This window comes from Micropterus salmoides, unplaced genomic scaffold (genome assembly GCF_014851395.1).
Source record: "Micropterus salmoides isolate LMB-PRFRI ecotype aquatic unplaced genomic scaffold, ASM1485139v1 Ms_hic_scaffold_21, whole genome shotgun sequence".
NCBI lineage: Eukaryota > Metazoa > Chordata > Actinopteri > Centrarchiformes > Centrarchidae > Micropterus > Micropterus salmoides.
This window is the reverse complement of record NW_024041262.1, coordinates 8,189,388-8,215,615: the sequence shown is the minus strand read 5'-3', so window position 1 is coordinate 8,215,615 and position 26,228 is coordinate 8,189,388. Positions and strand designations below refer to the sequence as shown.

The window sequence follows — 26,228 nt, the reverse complement described above, 5'->3', positions numbered from 1 at the left end:
TTTTTAGAAAGCAGCATCAGACCTGGTGTTAGCAGCTGTGCTACAGCAGCCTTCCCTCCTCCTCCAATACAGAGGATAATAGCCTTAAGTCCTGCACTGCAATTGAATCAGAGCTGGCCTCACGTCAACCACAGCTGCTCTTATTACAGAGCAAAGACACAGAGGGGGTAGAGGGGTGTGTATGTGTGTGTGTGCGTGCGTGTGTGTGTGTGTGCCCTCACATAACATACATGCACATATAAACACACACGAGTCAACAAGCAGTTCAAATGAAGCAGCAAAAGCAAAGATTGATTTACCGTGCACAAAAGCATAGAGTAAACCAAAAAGAGGCTGACAGGAACATAGATAGGGGTCACACAAGCTGAAATGAAACAGAGAAAGGACACACACACACTGACACACACTGACAAGAAACCAAGATATAGCAGTGCGAGGGAGGAGTGATATACACATACACAATCACTACAAGAAGCCAGAATGAGACAGCAATAAAAAGCCTTCAGTGGCAGTGTTTGGTTTAAGACTGAGGTTGGGTGAAAGCGATGTGGACACAAAATGCTGGGTGTGGCTCTGGATGCTGTTTCCCTCTGAATGTATGACCCAAATCCTTTTTTCTCTCTTTTGTTCTGTTATCACACAGTAGGATGTTGGACAAACCTTCGAAGTATTTTTGTTCATGTACATGTGTGGTGAATATATGTCAACATGGTGGCAACACAACTTGAATTATTTTGCTGCTTTATTTTTGTATGAACATACACATATACATTATGACTTTATTACCATGGACACAGATATCTTCTTCTAAAATAAACATAATGGGTTCTCTGATTATCGGAAAGCTCACAAACAAAGTTAGGCATATAACTGTGTATGTTAGGCAGATACAAATCTTCACACCTTCACATTACTTTGTACACATTTTTGCTGACTTGGGCTTCCTTATAATGCAATTTCATTCACATTTTATGTTTCACTCATGTGAGTAATATTTAAGGTAAAACAACAGACTGTATATAAGCTGTGGACGTAGCCATCGTGACATCACCCGTTGGTTTGTGGACTGCCATTTTGAGGCCTCGAGTTTGGCTGTCGAGTCGGGTTAACGGGCGTTTATGCACTCAGCTAGCTTGCTTAGCTAGGTGCATCTGTAATTCGCCTTAAGTGTCATTTTAACAGGGCTGATAACTTTGTCTAGCGTACAACAGTCTTAAAACTAAATGTACTCACCAGAGAAAGTGAACAGCCAACTCCTAATAAGCTTTTTCAACGGCGCTGGTTAAATTTACACAGTGCCGTGCGTACCAGTCACTCTAGCCTGATTGACAGGTCGCCATGGTAACGACTTGTCAATCATAGATAATCCCGCCCTGAAGCATACTCTGTGTTATGGTCTATTTTAAAATAAATGGGACCATAATTTACTAAATGAACATCATTTTGTATTGAAGAAGACTTGAAACTAGCGACTGAGACCATAAACTCATTATGAAAGTGTTTACTGAGGTAATTATTCAGCTGAGAGGTAGCCTCATTTTACCATTATTTCTAATGGAGCCGGACTTCTTTTTGCAACCAGAAAAGTCGCCCCCTGCTGGCTGTTCGATAGAATGCAGGTTTAAGGGGCGCGTTCGCATCAGATCGCTGACCAGAAGCTTCCCACTTGGGTAAAACAGAAAATCCTAGACAGCATTAAGGATTCACCTGTTAGGCTGTTCATCTTCTCAGAAGTCTGCTGTTGCTCCCGACAACAGGCACAACATGAAAACTTCAGGAGACCATGTCACCGTGCAAATCCATGAATATCAAAATGTTTTGATAAGTATGAAAAGTGTAAAGTGAAAAGTGTATATACACAGTGTTACACAAATTTTTTTTGTCAGTGAACCAGAATTTTTTTAACTCAACTGTTTGCTTTGGTTACGGATCTAGGATGTCAGTTGTCTGGTAAGTTGTATTATATAGCAACTGATTTGTCTTTATTTATTGTGGCATAAACATAAAATCCTATCTGTCTCCTCAAAAGTATCAAACTACGTTTACAAAAAGGTAAAGTCTCCCAGATTAGAAATTTGTAGGAATATGTTTAGGAAGACATGAAAACAGGGGATTAAAAATCAATAACAATACTGGCAGAGTACATACTGTACATGAAATTACATAAAACCCCTCCTTGTTTGTCTAGTGCCACAAGGTAGAGGCTTACCGTGGAGAGGACATCATTTGGTTTTGTCCTTAAATGTTTGTCTCTCCTCAAAAATCATTAAATTGCCCTGTGTTGTATTTTATTCTTTGCCACAATGTATTGTCACCAAAGTATCCCATGTAGTCCCACTTTGGATCGGATTCTTTGTTGAGTTTAAATTGAATGGAAATAATAGACTCTCTGTACGTAGTTACCTGTGTCCTCACAAGAATGTGTCTGTTAGGTCACAGTCAAAGTAAATCTGTTGGTTACAGCTCTCGCCCACTTGGAGACAATTAGAAGTGTACATGCAGACCTGAAATTAGGAAATATAATTATTGTAGAGCACCACTACCAGCCACTAAAAGTCAAACCCATAGACTCCAGTGTGGCCTGTCGTGTTTCTGCTGCTGAGCCTGGTATATGTGTATGAAGCATCTTCAGTGACATTTCCCTGGTCAAATATGGGTTAGAGAGGGTAAATCGAATCTAATGTTTTGCTTTTCTGTCTCTGCAGAGAGCTCCAGAGATCCTGCTGCAGATTCCCTTCACAGGGGCCATTAATATGTGGTCTTTGTGGGTTGTATTGCTACACAGTTGGCGGATGGTTACACACTCTATCCTGGGGAGCATGAGTATGACATGGAGAAGAGGTTTTTTTTGACAAGTGCAACATTGGTTCCTGGATGGACTGACAATAAATCTTTCAAGGAAAATAATAGTATGTACTTCAGGTGTGACTTGGCATTGTGTTTGAGTGATGAAATTTATTGTGAAATGATCAAGGTACCTGCAGTCAGCCACGTTTAATCCATTCATCCTTACTTCCTCCAGTCAGGGTTAATTAATCTTTGCAGACCCCTGAAGCAATAGCACATAAGACTGGACTTTATTTTGGGTTTTGACTTTTTGTCTTTATATGTGATCTGGTGACAGTAAACTTGGTACACGGCGACCAGCAGCTGTTTTTGGAGCTGAAAGAGGCAGGCAAACAGCCTGGTTAGGTGGCCTGAAGTGCTCACGGGCTCATTGTGTTTATAGTTTTACAGATTTACAAGCTTCTTTGTCATTTTCAGAAGTCAGTTCTCATATTAACAAGGAGAGCTGGTTCTTACTACAGGACTGTGTAGGCGATGGATGAACACACAACAGTTTGACTAACTGAATCCTTCATATTGTTTATCATCTATTATTCATCTCCTATCAATAAATCAACTTCACTTCATTTGAGTTTCCCCACTGCTATTGTTGTTTATTTCCAGCAAGTCACATAAAATGCAAAGCTCTCTGTAGATGTCTTGCATTTTGACTAATGAGCAAGTCAGTTTTTGCGAAAAATGCATGTGGTCTCGATGCAGAGTGCACGCTGTAACGTGTGATCCTGTGATAATGATTTCTGTGTTCGACATATCACACCACATGCAGCACTGTATGTGGATTTTTTGACACCCCAGCGTGTATAAAGGATAAATGGCATTGACTCAAATACTAAGTTATTCTACCATTTTATGTCTACAACAGACTCCTTTTGCTTTCACAAACCTTCCCAACGTACCCAAGGCAAATTATACATGTACTCACATAAAAGGGATTGACTGTATTTGAAGAAAATCATTATTTATTTTTAACTGCAGATTGTCAACAGTGTCCTTGAGTACACAGAGTTGCAGAAGGCTGGCTTCATTTCCAAGATGATGATTTTCAGAGGTTCAAAAATGTATGCTGATGCCCGGCATAAACACATCAGTTGCAGAAATAATAGAAACAGGGTGTCCTGTTTCCCCCTAAGACCAATCACCAAAAGAATTTGAAGGGACAATGTGTGACTTTAAGAAAGTCCATGGCTGCCACACTTGTTGAACAGTGTGACCGCTCCAAACTGAAAATGTTGAGACTTCACTTTCGCACAAGGTCTCAAATTTCAGTGGGATCAATGCACAGGTACCGTATTGTCAGCCGACTGCATGCTGTGGTTGTAATGTAATATACTGTAACTGTTGTAGCGCTAGCAGGTGCTGGAGGTTAATGTCTCGCCCTAATTAAAATGCTCAGATCAAAGTATTGTTAAGCTTGGCATTATGTAGCCGGAGCCTGTGAGCCTCGGCTCAGGCGGAAGAAAACCTTGGACTACAGCCAGATCACAACACACGTTTGCAGGGCCCATGTGAGCAAAAACTTAAAAATCTGTCTGTGAAAAGATTTTGTGTTCATGTCAGTCACGTCCCTGAAATATGATTCAAAAGATTCATAATGAATAGCGAACGTCAGACTGCCCTGCCGTGTCTAGATCCAGACAAATGCAATAATGCAGGGTGGAACAGCTTTTTCGTCCACAAAGAATGTTTTAGTCTGGACTTTGGACTGCTTGACCTGTGAGAGTTCATGGAGAAACCTGTGTTCCCCATTAAAGCGCCTTAGTATGCAGTATTTTCTTCTTAGCAGTTTTTATGCCAATGTGTTGGCACAGAGCTAGCCACTGTAGTCCCACTTTTGCAACATTGTCACTGAAACAAAACTGAACGGAAAATAAGTTTACTAAGTTTACTTCACCGATTGTTTCCTAACAAGTTTAAATATCTATATCTGTTGGCCGCAATCTTGCTCACTTGGAGATGTTTGAAATTACACAAGCAAATGTAACACCAGAAAATATAATGATGGTGGACCACCAGCAGCAGCCATTGAGAGTTGACCTGATTGACTTGGGACTGGCCCATCATGTGTCTACTGCTAATCCTAGTGTTTAGACTACTGGGTAATTGTAGCGCTCTGAATGTACCAGGTTTAATGTTGGTTGAAGACTGACAGCATGAGAGGTGTGATTTAGCCGTCACACCTGAAGGTATTTTGTCTCTCTCAGAGCTGGGTATAAACACGGGGCACTGGCGTGATCAGTGATGTGGACCTCGTGCAGGACATGTTGCAGCTGGATGCTGACCTGCAAATTAAACCCACTGACATTCTGCAACATCCCTTCTTTACAGGCGGCCTCCCTCACAGCTTCCAGTTAATGTGTGCTCAGGTCATATGTGTTTTTCCTGCAAGTCTCCAGCTCTTGACAAAACTCTTCCAGGTTTCTTCATGGTAAGTACTATTTTCTCACAAAGGGTACACTTATTTTATTTTATAAAATATGCTCGCAGACTGCCATTGGACAGTTTGAAGAGACACAGTTCATTTTGAGTCGGTTGAGTATATACAATAAGTTTTCTTTTTTTTCTTGCTAATGTAGTATACATCCAGGCATTTCTTACATAAACAAAACCACCAGGAAAATTATTATTTTACTCATTATCATGAGAACTGCATAAAAAATCTCTTACTAAAGTTTCTTAAAATTACAAAGATTTCTGACATCTACTGATTATTTTCTTGATGACGCTGCTTATTTAGCTTCCAAAAACATGTTCTCCTACTATTCTCTGCTCAGCTGCTCTCATAATATCTCCTCTCCTGTCCAGTAACAATAAACACATGGATCGTCAAATAATCAAGATAAACGTTACAAAGGAGAGGATATTACAAAGTGAACCACCACCATCTATTCTGATGAGTTTTTCGACAGCTTCAGGGACTTTGATTGAGGTTTTCAACGTAATGAGTCCCCAGAACCCACGGGGGGATCATTTGAGTGGGTCCCAGGGAAATTTGGTTTGTCCCCATGAAAATGTGTTTTTAATTGTAGCTGTTAGGGATGGGATCGTTAGATCGTTGTCGATAATACTACTCTTATCAGTTCAATTGTTTATCAATACGCTTATTGGTTCTTTTTACTTTATAAAAGTATTTTTTTTGATTTAATGGGCATTTTGAAGTATCGCATTAGAAAAAGTTGATGGAAATGGCAAAATTTGAAAAATCATTAATTCCACAAAAACACGTTGGCTTGAGGTGGTTTTTGCCTTTGTTGAAAAAGAGTGAATGTGCTAAATGGAAGATGGAAACACGAATAAGTTCTGACACACACGAACAAACTGCACCTGTGTCACTTTGGTGTGGTTTAAGTTTGTCAAACATTTTCTGCTGTCATATTGCCTGAAAAACCTCTAAATGCCATCGCATAGTCATTGTTCGGTGAAAGAAAGCACAACAATAAATGGAATTTGTGCATGCTGTTGATGAAAATGCATGATGGTTAATAATAATTGTGTTTATCCTTCCCCCTGTCACCATTGAGGTTAAAAAAAATGTCACTGAGGACGAACCATGCTCAGGTTCCAGTGTTCAGAAAACCTTTTAAAATATTGATACTGAGGATGATTAAAATTTCATATTGGCTGGGATGGGACGTGCTAAAACCTACCAGTGGGAGTCTGTTGAAGGTGTGACTGTTGACTTATCATTATTTATTGATTTCCACTGACCAACTGTGAAAGGCCTCATCTGCAGCAACGAGGGGTTGTGTCAACATTAACACTGCCTTTTCAAATAATTATATTAAAATCAGATTTCATTTCCATCACAACACTTTATATCAATAATACAAGGGCTGGTCGATATATACCTGAAGGTTATTTTGTTGACTTTGATTTTTCCATACATATATATAGATTTATGTTGATGATTATATGAATTATGCATTAATGTGATTCTTTTAGATTTATCAGGTACTTCCTACCTTATTGTATATATTAACATTTCCTCGAGAAATGTTCAAGAAAACCGACTATACAGTGTATAGATATTTATCAATATTACAACAGAAAACTGCAGATATTGTGATAGACGTTTTTAATCTTTTTGCCCAGTCCTGATAAACTCAAACTAGTTCACGGTTGTGAATACATTTAAAAACAATATTTTGTCAATAAAGACATATTAAAAAGTACATCTCAAAAGAAATGCATAAGGAAGTTTTTATTTATACTTGGCGATGTTATCAAGAGAAGCTTATAGGGCTGTCCCGAGCCCGTCCTCCACAGATAAGCGACCATATATGTCGTTTAAGCGTTTATTCGCTTATCACGTTGTGTGTATAGCACAGTGTATAAAAAAGAGAATGCTAACAGTAGGGTTTTTTTGTACTTACATCTTAAAGCCTCTGGGGAATTTTAATAGTGCTATGGCTGATAAAACCCTGCAGTAGGAGTACCAGTCAAAGTGTTTTGCACATTTTTGTCATTAAGATCCTCTAATAAGTAACACTCCAGGGGCTGAAGTTCTCATCACACATCCTTTAATTAGAAGAAAGAAAATGAAATTGGTGCTCCTTGAGAGAGTAGTGTGACCGACTGAAGAGACAGGTGTTTTCCCATGAGGTCTGTCTGCTTTCTCATTTGTCTGTCTGCGCCCCCCACACCCTCCCTCACTACTCTGTCACTGACAATTAGCACAGGGCCATGACTTCATCTGCTAATGTTACGAGAGAAGCAGACTGTAGCGCATGCAATATGGATGGAAGCCTTCTGCCTGTCTGTGTCTGTCAGAATGTTCTTACAAGAGCCCGACCGATATGAGATTTTTAAGTCCGATACCGATTTCGATATTTGAGGATTTTAAAATCCGATAGCCGATATATCGGCATGTATTTTTTTCCCCCTTACTTTAAGAAACGCAGAACATAAACTAACATTATCCCTAACCTTTGTTATGTTGACACCTCACCAAGATACCACAACATAATGCAGTTTAAAAATAAACTGGTATTGTTAGAAATAGTACGTTGAACAAAAAAGTACAACAAAATATATTAAAGTTTTGATAAATACTACTACTAATAATAAACATTAAATAGTGTATGTATTGTGGGGGCCAGCAAAACAGAAACTATAAAAAAGAACCGATACAGTACTACTACTAAAAATAATAATACCATATATCATCTCTCATGGGATAGAAAATAATTATATATATTTTGTGTCATGCAGTAGTTATTACCTTACATATAATCTGCCACAATGACTACTTTCTACATCTAGTTTATAACCTTCACTCTGTTAATCCTATCCAATGCTACAGAAACGATTTCCTAACAACCCTCTGGCTCTATGATACAGTGAGGCAGTGGCCAGCTGCTGTTCCACTTGCTTCTAGTAGGGCTGGGCAATATGGCCAAAAAGTCATATCCCGGTACTGTTAAGCAGAATTCCGGCAAAAAATATATTTTGGTATTTTCTGCTAAGCGGGCTGGGGAAGCGGGGGGGGGGCAGTTTTAGCGGGCATGTTTTTACTATTTTTAGTAACTTAGCTTGTTTCTTATTTCACCGTTTTAATTATACTTCATTCTCCATCTTAAGTATCACTCACTTATTGAATTTGCCTCCTTCAGTTCTTTTCACACTCACAGATCTGACGTACCTCTGCTGCAAAGACGCCATTACTAGTACCAGCTCAACTCGCCTCGACTTGACTCGGTTTGGCCATTTTCCATTGCATAGTACCCAGAGATGGCACCCGTCAATGTAGCTGGTCGTCATAGTGATGCCACACACAACTGCTGCGACGTAATGTTCAATGCGACACACACACCAGCAACCCACAAACAGCTGTCTCTTGATTTAAGTGAAAACGTTTCAACATTACTCAATATGTAAAGACAGATAAGATGGAGGTGATATGAAAACCTGGCAGTGGTAGCAGGTACAAGTACAACTTTTACACAATGGAAAACCAAATAAAGGCGAGGCGAGTTGAGCTGGTACCGTGCCATCTCTCTCTCCTTGTATGTCCGCTGCGGTGACTTTCTCCATCAGTAGTAGGCTAAGCTGTATAAAGTCACTGAAAAAACTTTTCCTCCGTCATTCCGTTCACAGCAGCAGCTGAGCTGCATGTTGAGGAGGCGTGTTGACGATGTAGCCTATCATAACAAAACCAACTTGGTAGCTACCGAACGACATCTGACTGGTGTGTTCACTGTTGCTTTACCTGGTCCGCGCTTGTAAAATATCCACACTGTCGCGACTTGTAACGTAATCACTGTGTTTCTTCGATAAATGCTACAATGACTCGCATAACCTTTTGGCTTTTTCCCTTTTGGCTTTTCTACTTTATTGAGTAATGTATCTTTTTTGTGCATGTAATAGCTTTGCAAAGTGAAAAAGCCCAAAGTCCAGCCCAAATGGAAGAAAACTCTGCTCTGAAATGTCTGAAAACAGCTCGTTTGTAGTCCAGCCTATCCTTCCACTTTCTTGTGATGTAACAAGAAAATATGTGTCATAATGCTCGCCGAGCTACTAGTCTGACTCGCCCTCAAAACACTGAAAAACACTGAGCTGGAGCACACACCTCTCCTCTCACTTCCAAACACCATCTACCCTCCAAGCAGTCAGTGGACATGAAGTTGTTACTGTGATGTAGAGACAGAGCTCAGTTAAAACTTTATGGATGAAAGACACTTTTGTTACAGATTAATAACTCACCACTCTGAAACTCTTGCTCCAGTCCATATTGCCAACCTGGTCGGCAACATGTAGCCTACAGCTGAATCGAAGCTTTCTCTGCTTCTGATTGGCTAGTAGTCCTTAACTAGGAACTGCGCATGTGCAACAAGATTTAGCATATTAAAGCTCATTGTTTTGGTTTTACAGCTCACAATTTTACTGTTACGATTCAGTCACTGCTCTCATCAACCTGGTTTGCGTACGCAGAAGGCAGCTGTTTCCACCAAATAAGCTCTGATAAGCTCTATGTACACTCCCTGCCCAGCACCAAATCGGCAGACACTAGCTGTTGAACATAGTGGAGCATTTAGCCACTAAAAAGATGGAGACCAAAAACTGGAGCTGGCAGCCCAATTACGGCTATATTTACAGTTTGTGGCGCTGCCCTCAAGTGGAAAACAAATTACTAAATGCAGGTTTAAGTAATTTGCATTATTATAATGTCAATTGGACAATGCAGGGAAAAAGCAAAATGTAAATGGTGGAACAACATTAGGGCTGCAACAAATGACTATTTTGCTAGTTGATTAATCTGTGGATTAATGAAACGAATAATTGACTATTCGGATTATGAATCGCAAAACGACACAATGCCTCTCATTTAGCTATTAGCCTTTAAATTAAACCTGAGGTTGTTTTAGGCATGTGCTAATTAACAGTCAAGACAATAAAATAAATACTGCTTTCAAAAATGCATCTTTTAATGAACATTTCTGCTGCAGCAACAGAAAGTTCCACTGAAATCACGTCCTGATAAGCAACTGATCTCCTGTTTAGTGACGGATCAGCTTTTGCGCCAGTACTAAAACACTCCAGGACAAACTGACACTGTATACAAAGAAAGGAATAACGTCACGCATTACATTAGCCGTATTTAAACATTTATATAGTTTCCCCTAACTCAACAACTCAAAAAACTCCACAGACAGGAGAACTGTTTTCTCTTCTTAGTATGAAATTGTCCGGTGTTGCCTAATCTTGCGCACTCGGCAGCAACACGTTCTCCAGCTGGGAACGTTGCCATGAGCGATGCATCGTTTATGATTGTAAAGTCAGGGCTAATCTGGAATGTGAACGCGGCCATTGTGTATCATAATTATGTGCTACTCACAGCATCATTACTGTAACAATCAATCAAACTGACCAACTGTATAGAAAACGATTCAGATCATAACGTGAAGTAACACACCTTAAACGTGAAGCTAGCTCGCTAACTAGATTACCGAGACGAGTCTTCATCATCCACAAACAAGACAAAATGTTTCGCGCCTCCTCTTCAGATGCTCCGGTGTTTCCAGCAGAGCTCAGCTTTGCTGCAGTTCACGACCTTTCTGGCTGAGTAAAGAGTGAAATGCTGCCACACTCTGGAGGATTTAGTTTGTGAAGGTGCTACTGCAGCGCTGATGTTGATTTAGTAACATTACTGTTCACATCACTTTACTCTGTTAAGCTGACTTTGTCACTATGGCCGATGACGTCATGAATGAATCAATTATTAAATTTTGTTGGCAAAGAATTTAATAATCAATTTTTGTCGACTATGTCGATTAGTTGTTGCACCCCTAAATAACACTGAGCTAGTGGAGGGCCCTGTGATGCCTTTTTGAATTCCTGGTTTCATTCCTTTTAATGTAACAAAGTCCAAGTGCCCTCCATCTCGGCAAGTGAAGGAGCTGAGGCCATGCAATCTAAATTAATTAGATTCTATTTGTGGCCACATTGCTTCGCCTCTACAGCAATTCTGTTCCATTCATTCTGCCTGCCTGTGTGTGTTGGTGTGACTGATGGAATGGCTAAGGGAAATAAAGCAGGGAGAAGAGGAAGAAAAAGACAGCACATCTATATGTGTGCAAATTGATTTTCAATACCACTGACAGTGTTCATGTGTCCGGGAGCGTTGCCCAAAGAGCATTAGACTCTTCAGCTGTAACGGACCTCCCGCCGCAGCTGCACCCTCACAAGCCAACCGATCAAGCATTTAAAAATACTTAAAAATGAATAAACAGATAGAAATACAATCGTTTCACCTCTGGTTGTTGAGGAAGGATAAAGTTGAAATTTTTGTGGTTGTGTCCTTCTTATTACCATTAGCCATGCTGAATAGATTTTAGTTTTTTAATGGATGAGAGGTAAAGATGAGAACAGAGAAATAAGTCAAGGATTTTAAATGTTAAACTTGGGAACAAAGAAGGATTCATGAAGCTGCAATAATTTGGTGTAAACATTTATTTAACTGTGACAGACGAACCAGAAGATTCCATAAGATTGACACTGTACAACTATAGCAACCAATAACAGTAACACCTTTTCAGATAGGAGAACAAATTAGTCATGAACATCTGCAGCCAGGTCACCAGGTCAATACCAGGCGTCTTACTTATTAATAAGTCTATCTGGTGGAATCTTAATCCAGTCTACTCAGCACTCTTCCGCCCAGCGATGTGTAAAAAAACTGGACGACACGAGCCTCTGAGGTTATTCGATGTTTTCAGATTCTATTGACTGTTTATGTTGACATAGTGAGGACACTGAAAATGAGGTGTGAAAGAGAATTGATCTTAATCTGGTAATAAGATAGAGAGGGATAAACGGAGGACAGGAGCTATTGTCCCCATCCGCTTGAAACAATGTTTTCCAATTTGACCCCTAATATGTCCTGAAAAGTGACTCATGGTGAAAGCAGAGGACTGTGTGAGTGAAATACAGAATGATTTGAAATTACTCTTTTTTTTAAGCACAGTCATGCTTGTAGCCTGTAGTAGTACAATTAATCCTGCTAATTAAATTGAAACAAGAAAATAAATGTGGTTATTTAAAAGGAAATAATAGTAATATAAAAAGGCATCTTTTAGGATTATAATGGATAAATGATGCTTACTAAGTTAATATACTTAATTTCCCACAATGAAGACAAAGTGCAATGTGCAGAAATCAGCACTGCATTTATTCAAGACCTTTCAAATAAACACATTAGCATTTGTGATGGTGCCTACAGTGTATTGATAGAAAACCTTTACTGGGATTAGTCACATAATTTATTGCCTGTTAAAACATGCAGAATCAATGACAGCAAGGTGCAGTAAAGGGTTGGTACAGAGTGAGTATTCGTGGCATCTGGTAACCTTTGCTGCCCTCTAGGCCAAAGGGATTGTCAACACATGCAGTACATTGTATTTACTGTACCCCATCTGCATGCGGGTCACAGTTAAGCAACCGGGATCCCAGCTTACAATTGGATTTATGCTGTTTGAGAATATTTTTACTCAGTGTCCTACCATAAACCATAACTGAGAAAATCACAAAATTGAAACCAGTTTAGGTTTCCCTCATCAAAGAAGCCCATTGAATATTAAGCCAATTTATTTTAACAACTGAAACTTTATTTTGAAAAACGTTTGAAGGCTGAGATGGCCTGCTGGTTAAAAATGCTGTTGAACCCGAAAACAAGAGTTTAAAAAAGCATCCATATCCCTGACATTCAATGTCAACAATCAATGACAGCTCCATAAATGTCACCACGCTTGTGCATCATGAACATGTAGTGGGTGTTTGAGTACGCTCCCTACTTGTCCCTACTTGGACTGTACTTTTTAAAGTGAAACCTATCTCTACATCTCCCTGTCGTCCTGGGTCTCCAAGGTGGGTACATGGAGTAATGTGGGCTCGGTCTTGTCTGCAACATCCCCCAGCTTCTTCTTACCGATTTGACACTTACTCAGGCAGTCGTCACACAGGATGCTCTCCTTAACCAGGTAAAGCCTCTCTGCTATCATGAGTGACTCAAGGCCGAGGTCCTGCTCAGTGAGGATGGGGTTCCTGTCCAGGTTGACCCGCTCCAGGTTGTTCAGCCTCACGAGGCATCCAGGGAAGCGAGTGAACCGGTTGTCAGAGAGGCCGATGTGGCGGAGCTCCTTCAATGTACCAATGGAGGTGGGGAGAGCGTCCAGCTGGTTGAGACCCAGGTTGAGCGTGTGCAGTTTCTTCAGTAGGCCGAGCTCAGCAGGGAGGCTGGTCAGCTGGTTGTTACACAGGTTCAAAACCTGCAGATTCTGGAGACGGCCGATAGTCACAGGGAGCTCCTCCAGCTGCAACAAAAACATTAACACGTTCTGTAGTAGTGTGATTCCACACAGTTTACTAATCAAAATACTGTTATATATCTTCTCTTCTTGTTCTCATGAGCCCAATATCTCAAACCAGCTGCATCGTCACATCGTCAAAAAAAAAACAAATACAGATAAAGCTGTATAAAAAGGAGTTTTTATCACTTTTTTTGCTTGCTAAATTACATGTCAAATGTAACCTTAACACAGACACAGTCACAAACAAAGCTCGATTACCAACTGGGCACCAGACCCTCAGGGGCCTCCATTTGCATCGAGATTTCTTAATTTGATAAATTGCACATTTGTTCTTTTATTGTGTAACTTAGAGCACAACAAGCATGGTATGAACAGAAATCAAAGGGGCCTTTAAAATGACACCAGCATTATTAGATATTTCTGTGGCCATGAGTTAAAATCAAATTTTAGATTGCAAATATTTCTAATAAAATATATGTCCACTACCTGATCACTAACTAATGCACACACCCCTATAGGTGGTTAATCCAGCCCTGCATAAAACATACAGTGGCACACAAACACTAAATATACAAATATGTGACTGTAGAGAGACACATTGTGTGGTTCACCTCCAAAACCACTGGAATTTACACTTCCCATAATGCAAATTAAAACCTTCCTTACATGGTAAACACAATCTCAGTGGTGAGTGCAAGGATTGGTGCAATGCTCCTTTACTTAAAATCCTGACAGCTGGCTTTTATGTACTTCATTTGTGAGCTGAAGTAAAAAAAACAAAAAGACAATTGAGTTTCAGTTGGCATGTATGTGAATTTGTGTTTTTCAGTTAAATAAACCAGAGACGCTTTGTTGAAGCATCTATTCCTTAACTTTCTGTCCTACTCACATAGTTGCTGTGCAGATCTAGGAAACTGATGTTGATGAAATGGTCAATAAAGTCCGGGAGCTTTTTGATCAGGTTCCTGCTCAGGTCTAGTTCATCCATGTCATACAGCTTCTGGATACACTTTGGCACTGTGGCGATCTCCTTGAAACTGAGATCCAGACGCTTCCGCTTACCGTCCAGGGACACCTCCACGCAGTTCTGAGCCATTTTCAAGGTGAATGTCTTACTTTTAGCCCGTCCGGTTTTCTTTCCCTTGGCCATTCTGCTGCAAGGAGACGCAGGAGCGTGGCGGTTGCTGTAGTTAACAGTACTCAGTAATGCGCTGTGACACAGGAGTTGACAGTGGAACTGGCCTGCGAGATTATCTTACCCAACACAGTCCAGCCAGCTGAAACAGTAGATAGTAGATCTCCTTAGATAAAAGACCTGTAACATTATCACCCATTGCTCCATGACAAAGCAAATTAACTAACATTTGCACTGGCTTTATTCTAGTATATTTACAACGTGTAATCACTGAACAAATGTCAGATTGTGTTTGTTCAGAAGATTGACTGCATTGACTGGCACTAAATAACTGTGGGATTTTGACTGCATCAGAACAAAAGTAAAGGAGAAGAGGAAGTGCTTAAAACAGATTTATGATCATTAGTAGTGCAAGATAAGCGATTAACAAGAAGACACTAAGAGACATGACAAGGCGATCAACAGGAGGTACCTGAGTACATTTTAAATTTCACATTTAGAATCTTTGATTTCTTACCAGCATTAGCGAGTCCACTTCCTTGGATCCGGCACACTGACTACCAGGAAAGAGACAAAAGGGACTCCAGACACGTCACTTGAGTGTCTCTTTCTCCAGCCTGAGAATTACACTCTACATCAAGATGCCATTGAAGAGAGTTGTAAATAAAAACTGGTCAGATTGTTGTAGTTGTGGCTGTCTGTCAGGTGGTTTGCAGCTCCACCGTGGACTCACTTGGCCACACATTGTTTTCCTTTGTTCCCAGGCAACTGCTTTGGTCTCAGCAGACTTTATGGCTGCGAGCAGCTACAGCAGGACAGTTTGTTCTCATGGTGTCTGTAGTTGGAAGACAGTTTTAAAAAATGACGGTAACTGTTTCTAGGATTGTTCTGTTTTCAAATAACAATCACACACGATTGTATAAGGAAGTGAATGCCTTTAGGGTTGCCATGTCTCCAAAAAAATAAAAAATAAAATAAAAGCAGTGAGACTGAAATGCTGATCACAAATAGGTTATTTTGATGAGCACCAGTGGAAAGTATCAGAGGAAAAAATCCAACATGGTCCAAAAGAGCAAAATTATGCAGTGGATTTTGTATCCTGGTTATTTATTTTTTACTGCTTCCAAACGGCATGGCAAAACATTAACTATTACAGTTCTACTCTAAGAATAGTTTTCAAATCTCCAGACATATTGTCTTTCAAAGACCTAACTGAAAACTATAAGAAATATTGCAGTTTACATTTTACAGTATTAGTAAAAAAAAAAATTTCCAAACAAAGACATTTATGTAGCAATCTTTTATGTAAAAATGTAAATTGGGAGTCTTTGCTATTGGCCTATAAATTCTGCCTATCATAAGGCAAAGTCTTACTATTATAACAACAACAAAAAAAAGGCCATTCCTTGTTTTATGTCTCAAAATGAAGCAATAGAATTAAGCAATGGATATTTTAACCTATTATAATTGGTCCAAAAATGTCCCTCATGCTCACTCATTTCTGAATGCTTGTTTATGATGGAAAAATATATTTTTTTAAATACTAAACATTTACAATTTGTAAACAATTAAAAAAATGTCATGTCCAGAAATTTGGTTTGCTTACAAATGAAATGCACATGGAAAAAATATATACAGTAAATAGAAATATTACAGAGTACAGTATACTGAGCTGCTTAACTGTGCTGTGTTGTTAAATAGTTTCCTGTCTGACCCTTTCCCCAAGCTATGATACCATACATCAGTTACACAGCTGCGTTGAGCTCTCTCTCTCACACACACACACACAGACTTCTGTCAGCTGTAAGTATAATGTATCACATACTGTAGTCGCATCTTAGATGTTACTCAGCTGTGACCTGTCTAAATTTAGTCTGGTTGGTGCACTTCATATGATGCACTTTCACTTGACGTCAATGCCACACAGTACATCCTACATGCCAGTAGGGGGTGCTGTCTTTGTACAAATTCACACAGTATCAGGACGTGTAGACATCCATGCTGCCGGGTGAAACATCTCTGCCATTAGATTTCATTCTGTTGTTTGGGAAAATTAGAAATCTGTTCAGCTGTAACGGACCTTCCGCTGCAGCTGCATGCTAGCAAGCCAACCAATGAGCAAGCATTTAAAAATACTTCAAAATGAATAAACAGATAGAAATACAATCATAGAGAAATTATAAATAAGCAGATGAATTTTGATGTTTGCGATATAAAACAGCGCTGGAAGTCATGTAACCAGGCCCTATTCAAGGTCTGATAAAGGGACCAAGTGTCTCCAGATGTACCAGGAAGGCATCCAGTCCATGATATCCGGATAAACAGACACAGACAGGCAAACAAAGACAAAGACAAAGATCTAAAATAGGTTCCTGAGATAGCATAACTAGGTTAGTTAACTTACATATAGGTGTATGTGCAAACAAATGTGGATTTTTCTGCAATAAGACCATTGTCACCACTAACTGTACCTCCAAAATATCCATAATGGACAATCAGAGAACAGAAAGCGAGAGGCAGAATCTGCGTTGTGTTTAAAGGTTTGACATGTCACAGAGTAGGAAAAGATAAGGATGAAATGCCAAAATAATAAAATGATTTACACCAGCTGGGTGTTCATGTTTAAAGATGTGAGAGGAAAACTTGCACGTCACAGGTCTTATTGTTCTGGTTGTGCTGCAAATGGAGCCTGCATAAAACCAGGTCAGCCCACTGTGTGTGTTTTTGTTGTTTAAGCTATAGAATAGCATCACTAGTGCTGACGCCGAGTTCCTTGGAAGCTCTGCAAGGCACCAAGATTGCTTAGATGGCATATTCTTAAAGTTAAAGCAGCGCAGTACCTGATTAATTGTGAATCCTAACCATGTTTCTTATCATCAGAATTTTTGTCTAAGATATTATTTTGACCTGTTAGTATTTTTATGTCTGCATGCACCAACCAGGTCAGAGCAAAAGCAGCCATATTGTAGAGTGCAGAAAAGTAGCATACTCTAAGCCTGAGTCATTTCCCTCAAAGTGTGAAACACAGGTCAGGATATATGCAGGTCACACCAGAGGAAGTGGCGCTGACCTAATTGGTTGAGGTAGTGTTCAGATATAGCCTGACAAACATTTTAATCACGTGTGCACTACAGGCCACACACAAGTCAGGTTAAATTTTGTTCCCTTTTTTGTCTGATTTGATTTTTATTAGTCAGACTATATGAACTAAGAATGTTTGCTCTATTAACAGAGGGGTCAGAGATGTTGATTACATTCAGCTTTATTACAGATAGTTTTCATGTATACAACTATGGTAGTCTACAATATGAATGTATTCTTTAAGCATCATAAAGTGATGTGAATCTGGAACAAGCTTGTTGTAAGCCCCCCAAAATGGTAAGCTAATGACAGAATTAAACATCAAACAGCGACAGAAATAGCAGCAGCTAATCAGGAAATATAGAAATAATAATAAAGACAGACCCAGCATGTCATCTATGAACATATTTGTTATTGCTAATTTATACTGTACAGAGTCATAATTTACGGTGGCTCCGAAAGCTCACAAGAGGATTGTTTTTTGAGGACTACTTTTGCAGTACCTTGCCATACTTTTGCGTTACATCGCAAAAGTAAAAGTAAAAGTGCCTTTTTCTTGCGCAAGCTGGCACTTCTCAGAAGACCCTCCCCATACTCTGTCTTGCTGACCTAGCTGGGCAGTGGATCTCTTGGTCTGTCTGTCTTGCTTGCCAGCCACTTCCAGCACTGTGAGTGTGAAATACAGCTGTTGTTTTTATAAACATGTGTTCTATATGTGTGTGCACCAAATGAAACTCAGCTTTCCAGCAGCAACCTCTGTGGTAACCAGTCAAGATACTCATTTTTAGTAAGGATGGACTGATATTGATTATTGATTAGTTCAAGATCGTTTATTGTCATTCATCCACATACCAAGTAATGAACAAAATGCTCACGGTCCAATGTGCTAAAAACAAAGACACAATAGCCTAATTCAAATTACAAACAAGACACAAAACAAAAATTAGACATGCTGGCCAGCCAAAAGAAAGAATTGTTTAATATGCAGCCCCTATCTGACGTATGTTCACCTCATAGCCTATGTATAGCCTATTTAAATAATAGCAGCATCAGAAGTAGGGTACTTAACATTAGCGAAGGCCTGATGGCTACTTAAATAATAAGCTTCTGAAATATAAGCCAGTAGGAAATGCTCGGTTCAAAGTAAAATTAAATAAGCTGATCCGTACTGGAGTGTTGCACTGAGAGCAGCTATGGCTCAGAATTAACGGAAGAAGGAAAGTATTGTGAGGGAACGCAATCCATAGTACATTTTGAGGTAGTCCTCAAAAAAGAATCCTCTTGTGAGCTTTCAGAGCCACCATAATAATTACTCTCCCTAAGGTTTCCTGCCCAAAAGTTGGGCATGTTTTACCCACAGTAAACACTTTCCTAATGAGTTTATGGTCTCAGTCGTTAGTTTCAAATCTTCTTCATTACAGCATGTTGTTCATTTGCGAAACAATGGTCCCATTTAGAGGAAAATAGATGACAAAGCAGGATATGCTTTAAGGCGGGACTACCTTGTGATTGACAAGTCACTACCATGGCGACCTGTCAATCAGGCTAGAGCTAGAGGTGAATCGTATCCACTGTGCTATGTAAAGTTAACCAGCGCTGTTGAAAAAGCTTATTAAGCGTCGGCTGTTCATTTTTTACAGTACATTTTGTTTTACGCCTGTTTTTTGTTTATTAAATGAGCATTCTGGTTAAAATTGAATTACTGATGCACCTTGCACTTGACACTACTGTCAGAATATTCCGAAAAAGGTAAATATTTTAGAGTAAACAGCTTTTTAATGTGTTGTTTTAAACGCTATGGATGGATTTAACACATCACTTTGTAAATGATACTGTGATTGGTGATATTACTGTTTTTTGGTAAAATCTATTTTCACTGCATACTACTGGCAAAAACAAATAATTTGATTATGTGGAAAATTGTGGATGTCAGCTGTGTAGAAGTCCAATCTGGCCTCATTCCCAGGTCATCAAATACCTGCATTTTGTCACACCCCTCGACATCTCATACAGACTTTCACCCAGAAGACTGGGGTTAGGGTCCTGTGTGAAACCATTGACCTTATTTAAGGGTTCAGTTAGGTTTTAGTGGTATCTAATGGTGTGCATAGTAAATTGCAACCTGATTGCAACCAAAGGCTTTCTCACTGTTCACCCCTCCCTTTCCAAGCGCAGAGGAGAAGCTATGGTGGGTGACAGGCTCTGTCGGCTCTTGTGACAGATAATATGTGTGGTCCTTCATTTGTCCAAATTTCACTTCTTTTCTTACTTCTAACAAACCATACAACCACTGATACTACTACTTCTTCTTCTTCTTCTTCTAGTCCTTCTTCTTCTTGTGCCTAGTCTTCTTCTTCAACGTAGTTTTGAAACGTGCTCCAAAAAGCAGTGTGTCCGTTTGGGCTACTGTAGAAACATGGCAGCGCAACATGGCGACTTCACTGTAAGGGTGTATGTAGATAGAAATGGCTCATTCTAAGGTAATAAAAACGGTTCATTATGTAAGGTCTTCATACACAGCTGAAACAGAGTTATGTATGATATATTGCGTTTCTGTCAATAGATCCTCCTAAATATTACACACTGAACCTTTAAAGTTATGTATGTGATGTAAGTCACTACTATTTATTGCAACTCAAACAATGATTCTTTCCTAAATCTAACCAAGTAGTTTTGGTGCCTAAATCTAACCAAACTGGACCGTTTCACAACGTTAACAACGTGTTAAGGCTAAATGGTTGTGCGACGTGGGGAGCGCCCAGGTGTCAACACATGTAACTACTGTATATGAATTGTGTGAATTGCAAAAGAAGTGATGTATTTCACACTATGTCAACATTTACAGGATACAGACAGTTTGAAAAGGAACACATAAATGGTGCCAGAAGGATGTGGCCCATTCAGGATCAGACACCAACCACCGGCGACTTTGTGATTCTTCCTTTCAAGCTTGCATGCATACTTTGTCTTCTCTATGAACTATTGTTTAGGCTTCTAACCTGAAACAAGACGTAAAGCTGCTTTTGTGCAGAGAGATGAGTGAGAGCTTGCTGGACATGTTTAGGAAAGCTGGCACCGCGGGGGCAGCGGCATTCGTGTGTTTATTTAAGCTCTGAATGGATGTGGCTTTCCTTTCCTCTCAACTACGTGACTGTTGTGTTGTCTTTGCTTCAGGGCTGCAAGTTCAAAGGGCTGCTTTCCTTTTTGTAAAAGTTTGTCCGTGTTTCATTCAGGAAAGCTTAACATGGACTTGACATAAGATTCACTAGGCATTTAAGAAAGTGTTTTTGGGTGGGTGAATTAGTCATATGGTGGTTGTTTTCATTTGATGAACATAATGACTGGGTTGGGATTAGTTTGTTGGCACTGTGTCTTCAGAAAAGTCTTTAACTGTTTCAAAGCCTAAACTAGAAGCCATAAAGCTATCAGTCATTACTCATGAGTGCACCAAATAATCTTCACTAACTTGCCATTAGAAAATGGTCTCAAAGTGTGACCTAGGACACACATTATTCCCAGGAATGAGAACTGTCATTTGGGATAGGCCAAAATCTCAGAAAATAGGTGCTTTAATACAGTACAGTTCATAGTAAGAGGTGTAATTAATAATGATTTGTTCCTTTGTTCGTGCATGTTCTGAAAACCTCTATCACATATACTGAAAAACAATTTTTATTAACAAAATCTTAGCATAGGTTCTCTAGCACTAATACACCTATATTTGCCCTCGTCAATGGATGCCTAGTTTTCCTGTTGTTAGATATACTGTTTTAGTGATACTTCACTTGTTTTATTAAATTATGAATAATGATATTTGGAAATATTAATCATAAGCTCTCGTTTGGGGCATCACCTGAATCGCCGTCCACCCAAGGCCTTCAGGACTCCTTGGGTATAGCTAACAATTATGACTAGTGATCAGTTAGTTGATTGTAACGCTATAGTTTTATTTAGCTAAGGTTACTCTGGGATTGAGAGTCTGGGGGAAGCGTTGATTTACAGTAGTTTAAACTGTCATTGATTGCATTACATTTTACATCTTGGTGCTCTGTGAAAAACTGATCATGTAACGCTACACTTTTATTTAGTTAACATTTCTTTTTTTGTGTTGCAGTTGATTGGCTAAATATTTCCCTGTTTTATTTCTATATTGGAAGTTCTCACATTTTAGTTGTTGGATTAGAAATCAAGTTTTTTAAATTATGTATTGTCAAGTTGGGTTTTGAGGTTATTAAGTTCTTTTTTTATTTGTTCTGTGGGGTTATTGGAGAGAAGGTTTGCAAGTTGTTTAATCCTTTGTTCTAAATTGTTTTCCAGTTGTTGTTGTTGTTTTTTCTTATATAAAGAATTGATGTAATTTCCCCCGATTACTGGTTTTGCCAGTTTCCCATAGTAATGATGGTGATATTTCTGTATAGTCGTTCATCTCCATAAAGGATGGCCATTCTGAGGTTATTAAGGTGTTAAGTCAGAGTCTTGAAGTAAGGATGCATTGAAACGCCATCTTGGAGGAGGTCTGGTACATGATTGAATATTTATAATTAGAGGGACGGGAGCATGATTGCTGAAGGTGATGGGAGTTAATTGTGGTTTCATGGATATTAGGGATTAATGAATTGCTTACTAAGAAAAGATCAATTCGGGAGGAAGACTGGTGAAAGGGTGAAAAATAGGAGTATTCTTGTGATAAAGGATTTTTCATTCTCCAAGCATCGGCAAGTCCATAATCATGTATTATTTAATTATTTCAGTAGAGTGCCAATTCCTTGTACTGAGGTACTTGAGCGATCAATTGTGGAACAATAATGACTAAACAACCAGATTGCAATCAATCGGAGGTAGAACAGAAGTAAAACGCTTCAATGTGAATTTAGTTTGGCTCTTGTGAAAAGGATATAACTAAAGGAATAAGGGACAAATGGATGCAAGTTATATTAAGATAACTAAGTTCAATTGGCTTATGAGTTTCAGGCTAAAGGACTAAAGGCTAAAGGACACCAACTCAGCCACAGAATGTGGTTTATTTTGCCTTACTGCTTGTTGTTTCCCCCACCGTCCGTTGTTCGGAGGCTCACAATTGGCTGGCTCTTTTCGTTGCTTTCACGGCCTCTCAGCAGGCTGGCACGCTGCACAGGCAGCTCGAGATGGGCCTTGCCAACGGGGATGCCCTGGAGTCCTTCTGGTTGGTGGTTGCGGGAAACTCTTGCAGTAAATGGGCCGTTAGTCCTGGCTTGGCTCTCTGAGTTAGGTAGGCTACTGGTGTCGTTCTCAACTCAGTTGACTATCCTCGTTGGGAGTAGGCTAGTGAAAGTTGATTCAAATATTTTGTATAAAACTTAAAACACAGGCAGGGAATGAAATTAAGACTTAACTTTCCAAATGATTCTTTTAGCTTTTCAACATAGTTGCTAAACAATAATGACATGGTAATAGACTACTCAAAATTGAAGAGGCAAGGGCCACTAAGTAACTTTTAAAGATTATTTAACTAAACAGAACAACAAAACAGCCCCCATGCATTGGCATGGGATGTGCACGACCGGAGGTCTCTGCAGCGGGTGATTGAAACTGCTCAGGAGGTCATTGGTACCAATCTCCAGAGCATCAGTGATATCAGTGAGGTGAGGTGCCTACACAGAGCCCAAAGGATACTAAAGGACAGTACTCACCCAGCCACAGCATGTTCACCCTGCTGCCTTCTGGGAAGAGATATAGAAGTTTCTGCTGCCACACCACCAGACTGCAGAGCAGCTTTTTTCACCCCAAGCTATCAGACTTTTAAAACTCAGTATCTCCCAATCTCTGGCTAAACTATTTTAAAATGGCGGGTTTGTTCAGGACACCCCGTCTGGCGCATGCAATGATGATGCAGTGAATAGTAAGGATTCTCTCTGACCCATCAGTAGTAGCAGTTTTCACATCACCTTCTGGTATCACCTCAACTTGCTTGGAACCTCGACAGAGGTGATGCCAAAAAAGCTACCAGGTACCAGATTTGTCCAGTGGAAAACAAAACTTAAATCCTATTTTCACTCACCTTTTAACTGTGTTTTTCTCTCAGCCAACTGCTTCAGTCTGCACTTGCTGAATTCTCCACTATGTTGACCAGCTAGGTGCTAACGTCTAACATCTGTCTGCAGTTTGGTGCTGGGTAGGTAGTGTACAGTGGGTTTATCAGATATTTTTGCAGAAAACTGCTGCCGCTGCAGCTGAAAATACGGTGATGAGAGTGGTGAGAATGAATCACAACAGTAAAGTTGTGGCTGTAAAATCACAACAGTGATTTTAGAGAAGCTCAAAAGCTTGGTAAAGCTGAGAGGAACTGCAGAGCTGAGTGATAATTCGTAATTTCTAAGAACATCTTTCACATTACATGTAGTCATTTGATACATTCATATCAAAATATTAATTAGAGCTTTTAGAAAAGTACAATTACAAGTTGATTTATAGTCACTCAAATGTTTCAAAGAAACACTAGATGACAGGTAACAAAGCAAAGCACTCCAGCTCCATTGTCACGGGAAATCCTCATTCTGACTTCATCGGCTTCATCATTTACAAGTTTGCACCCGCACCACTGTTCTCACTGTCTGTTAACAAGCTTGAAAGCCATTGTGGTATGATGTCATCGTTTCGGGAACCCAAACGGGTGAAAGATAGCCAGCCGGTGAGCCTGAGACGGGCTGTTTCTCATTAGTTTCGCTTGGCCTGCAGTAACAGCAGAGTGAGTCATCGCACAGAGCGATGGTGCTCTTACTGCAGACTAATACATCTTGTAGTGAAAATGCTAGTAATCAGTTACTGTGTGTCTGTCAAAGAAACCAAAGTGTGAGACAAATATAGAAAAGCTGTTGGATTCAATGGAAAATGGGCATCATCCACCACTATTTTTAGTAATTATAGTCACTAGTCAAGACAAGATATTACAGTATATTATAGCTAGGCTGGCTTGCAAAGAGGCAAACCATCTTCCCATCCCATTTTCATAGCTTTGTTGTTTATTATCATCCAATAACCTGACCTGTCAGCCTGGCATATTCCTCTAAGAACTTGACCGGACTTAGTTTATTAAGTTTATTTATTAAGTAACTTAAAAATAAGTAACTTATTAGTGATATGTTTTATATTTTTAAACTCAATAGACTTTTTTAAATAGTTGCAGGCTCAGTTAATTGCTTCCTCAAAGGATGCAGTTTGTTCTAAGCTGCCTGTGTGTTCCATAGTGTTTACATGAAGACTGGAAACCCATTGGGTTCTGAGGCTCATGGGCAACGTCCAAGTGGGCCTGGCTGAAGACCTTAACAGTATGGTTTGTGTGGACCTTAGAGTAGTGCTGTATATTTACAGAAGGGATCAAAGAGGAAGAGGTCACTGGACATGGATTGACCGTTCAACACTGGATTTTGGATCAGAGTTGCTTCCAGGACATACAGTTCCGAGCCTTAATTTAATTCCTACTTCCTGTGATTTCCACTTGCTGAAGTCTTTCATTATGATCTTTTTTGCCTCGAGGCTGTGCAGGGTAGCTATGCATTACTGTAACCACACAGGACATGATGTTTGTAGACTGTGGTTACTATGCATTGTATTTCTATGGGCTGAGATGATGGTATGCATAGCACAGAGCGAGCACAGACACACGCAAGGGTTTCAGCTTTAACAATAGGTTTTGTTTGGCAGTTTGGCAGTTACTGGTGACATCAGTTATTTATTTTTTAGGGAGTGTCTGAGAAAGCCTGCTGTTTTGTGCTCAGACAGAAAGCTAGCGTCAGTCTGTCCTACACCTTCAACTCTATCTGCCTTTCTTTCCCATACAATTATGGAATTTCTTGCACCTCTTTCTCCCTATTTAATCCCTCAAATCCTCCTTACAATTCCTTCCCTATCCTTTTCAACAATCCCACCCATTTAAACAATTTTATTTACCTTACTGATCATATTTTATTGCTATTGGACGACTTCCCTCCAAACCAAGTCACCTACTGACCTGTCAGCTGCATGTGTTTTATTTGTGGGTGAGACATTTTTACAAGACCTCTGGGGATCCTTTTGTCCCACGCACACACGTGAGTTTCCTCTCTCTTTTCCTTTCCAAAATAATGTGGAGGTTGCAAGTAAATTCAACCTAACATTTAAATCTCCCCCTCTCTCATTACAGCGCCTCCACCACCACAAGAGCAGCTGACACCCATCCAGGCTGCTAACGGCTGCACCTCTTTTGTGTTGCCTCTTTGTGTCAACATGGAAGTGAAAAATAACTGGAGCAGGGGAATATGAGCTACGATCACAGTATAGATATTGCTTTTATTGATGACAGTGAACACATACGTGGAAGCTTGAAGGTTTGTTGAATTTCTTGCTTT

At 39.7% G+C, this 26,228-nt stretch overlaps 1 protein-coding gene across 1 annotated transcript; it reads right to left on the bottom strand.

The window, feature by feature from the left end:
* Window positions 1–11,789: 11,789 nt before the first annotated feature.
* On the bottom strand, window positions 11,790–15,763 carry lrrc18b (leucine rich repeat containing 18b). Its single transcript, XM_038735003.1, has 3 exons — window positions 15,302–15,763; window positions 14,539–14,926; window positions 11,790–13,652 (listed from the first exon to the last, which is right to left on the bottom strand). Exons 2-3 carry the CDS (start codon window positions 14,797–14,799, stop codon window positions 13,176–13,178), a joined length of 738 nt encoding a protein of 245 aa, XP_038590931.1. The 5' UTR covers window positions 14,800–14,926; window positions 15,302–15,763; the 3' UTR covers window positions 11,790–13,175.
* Window positions 15,764–26,228: the final 10,465 nt, after the last annotated feature.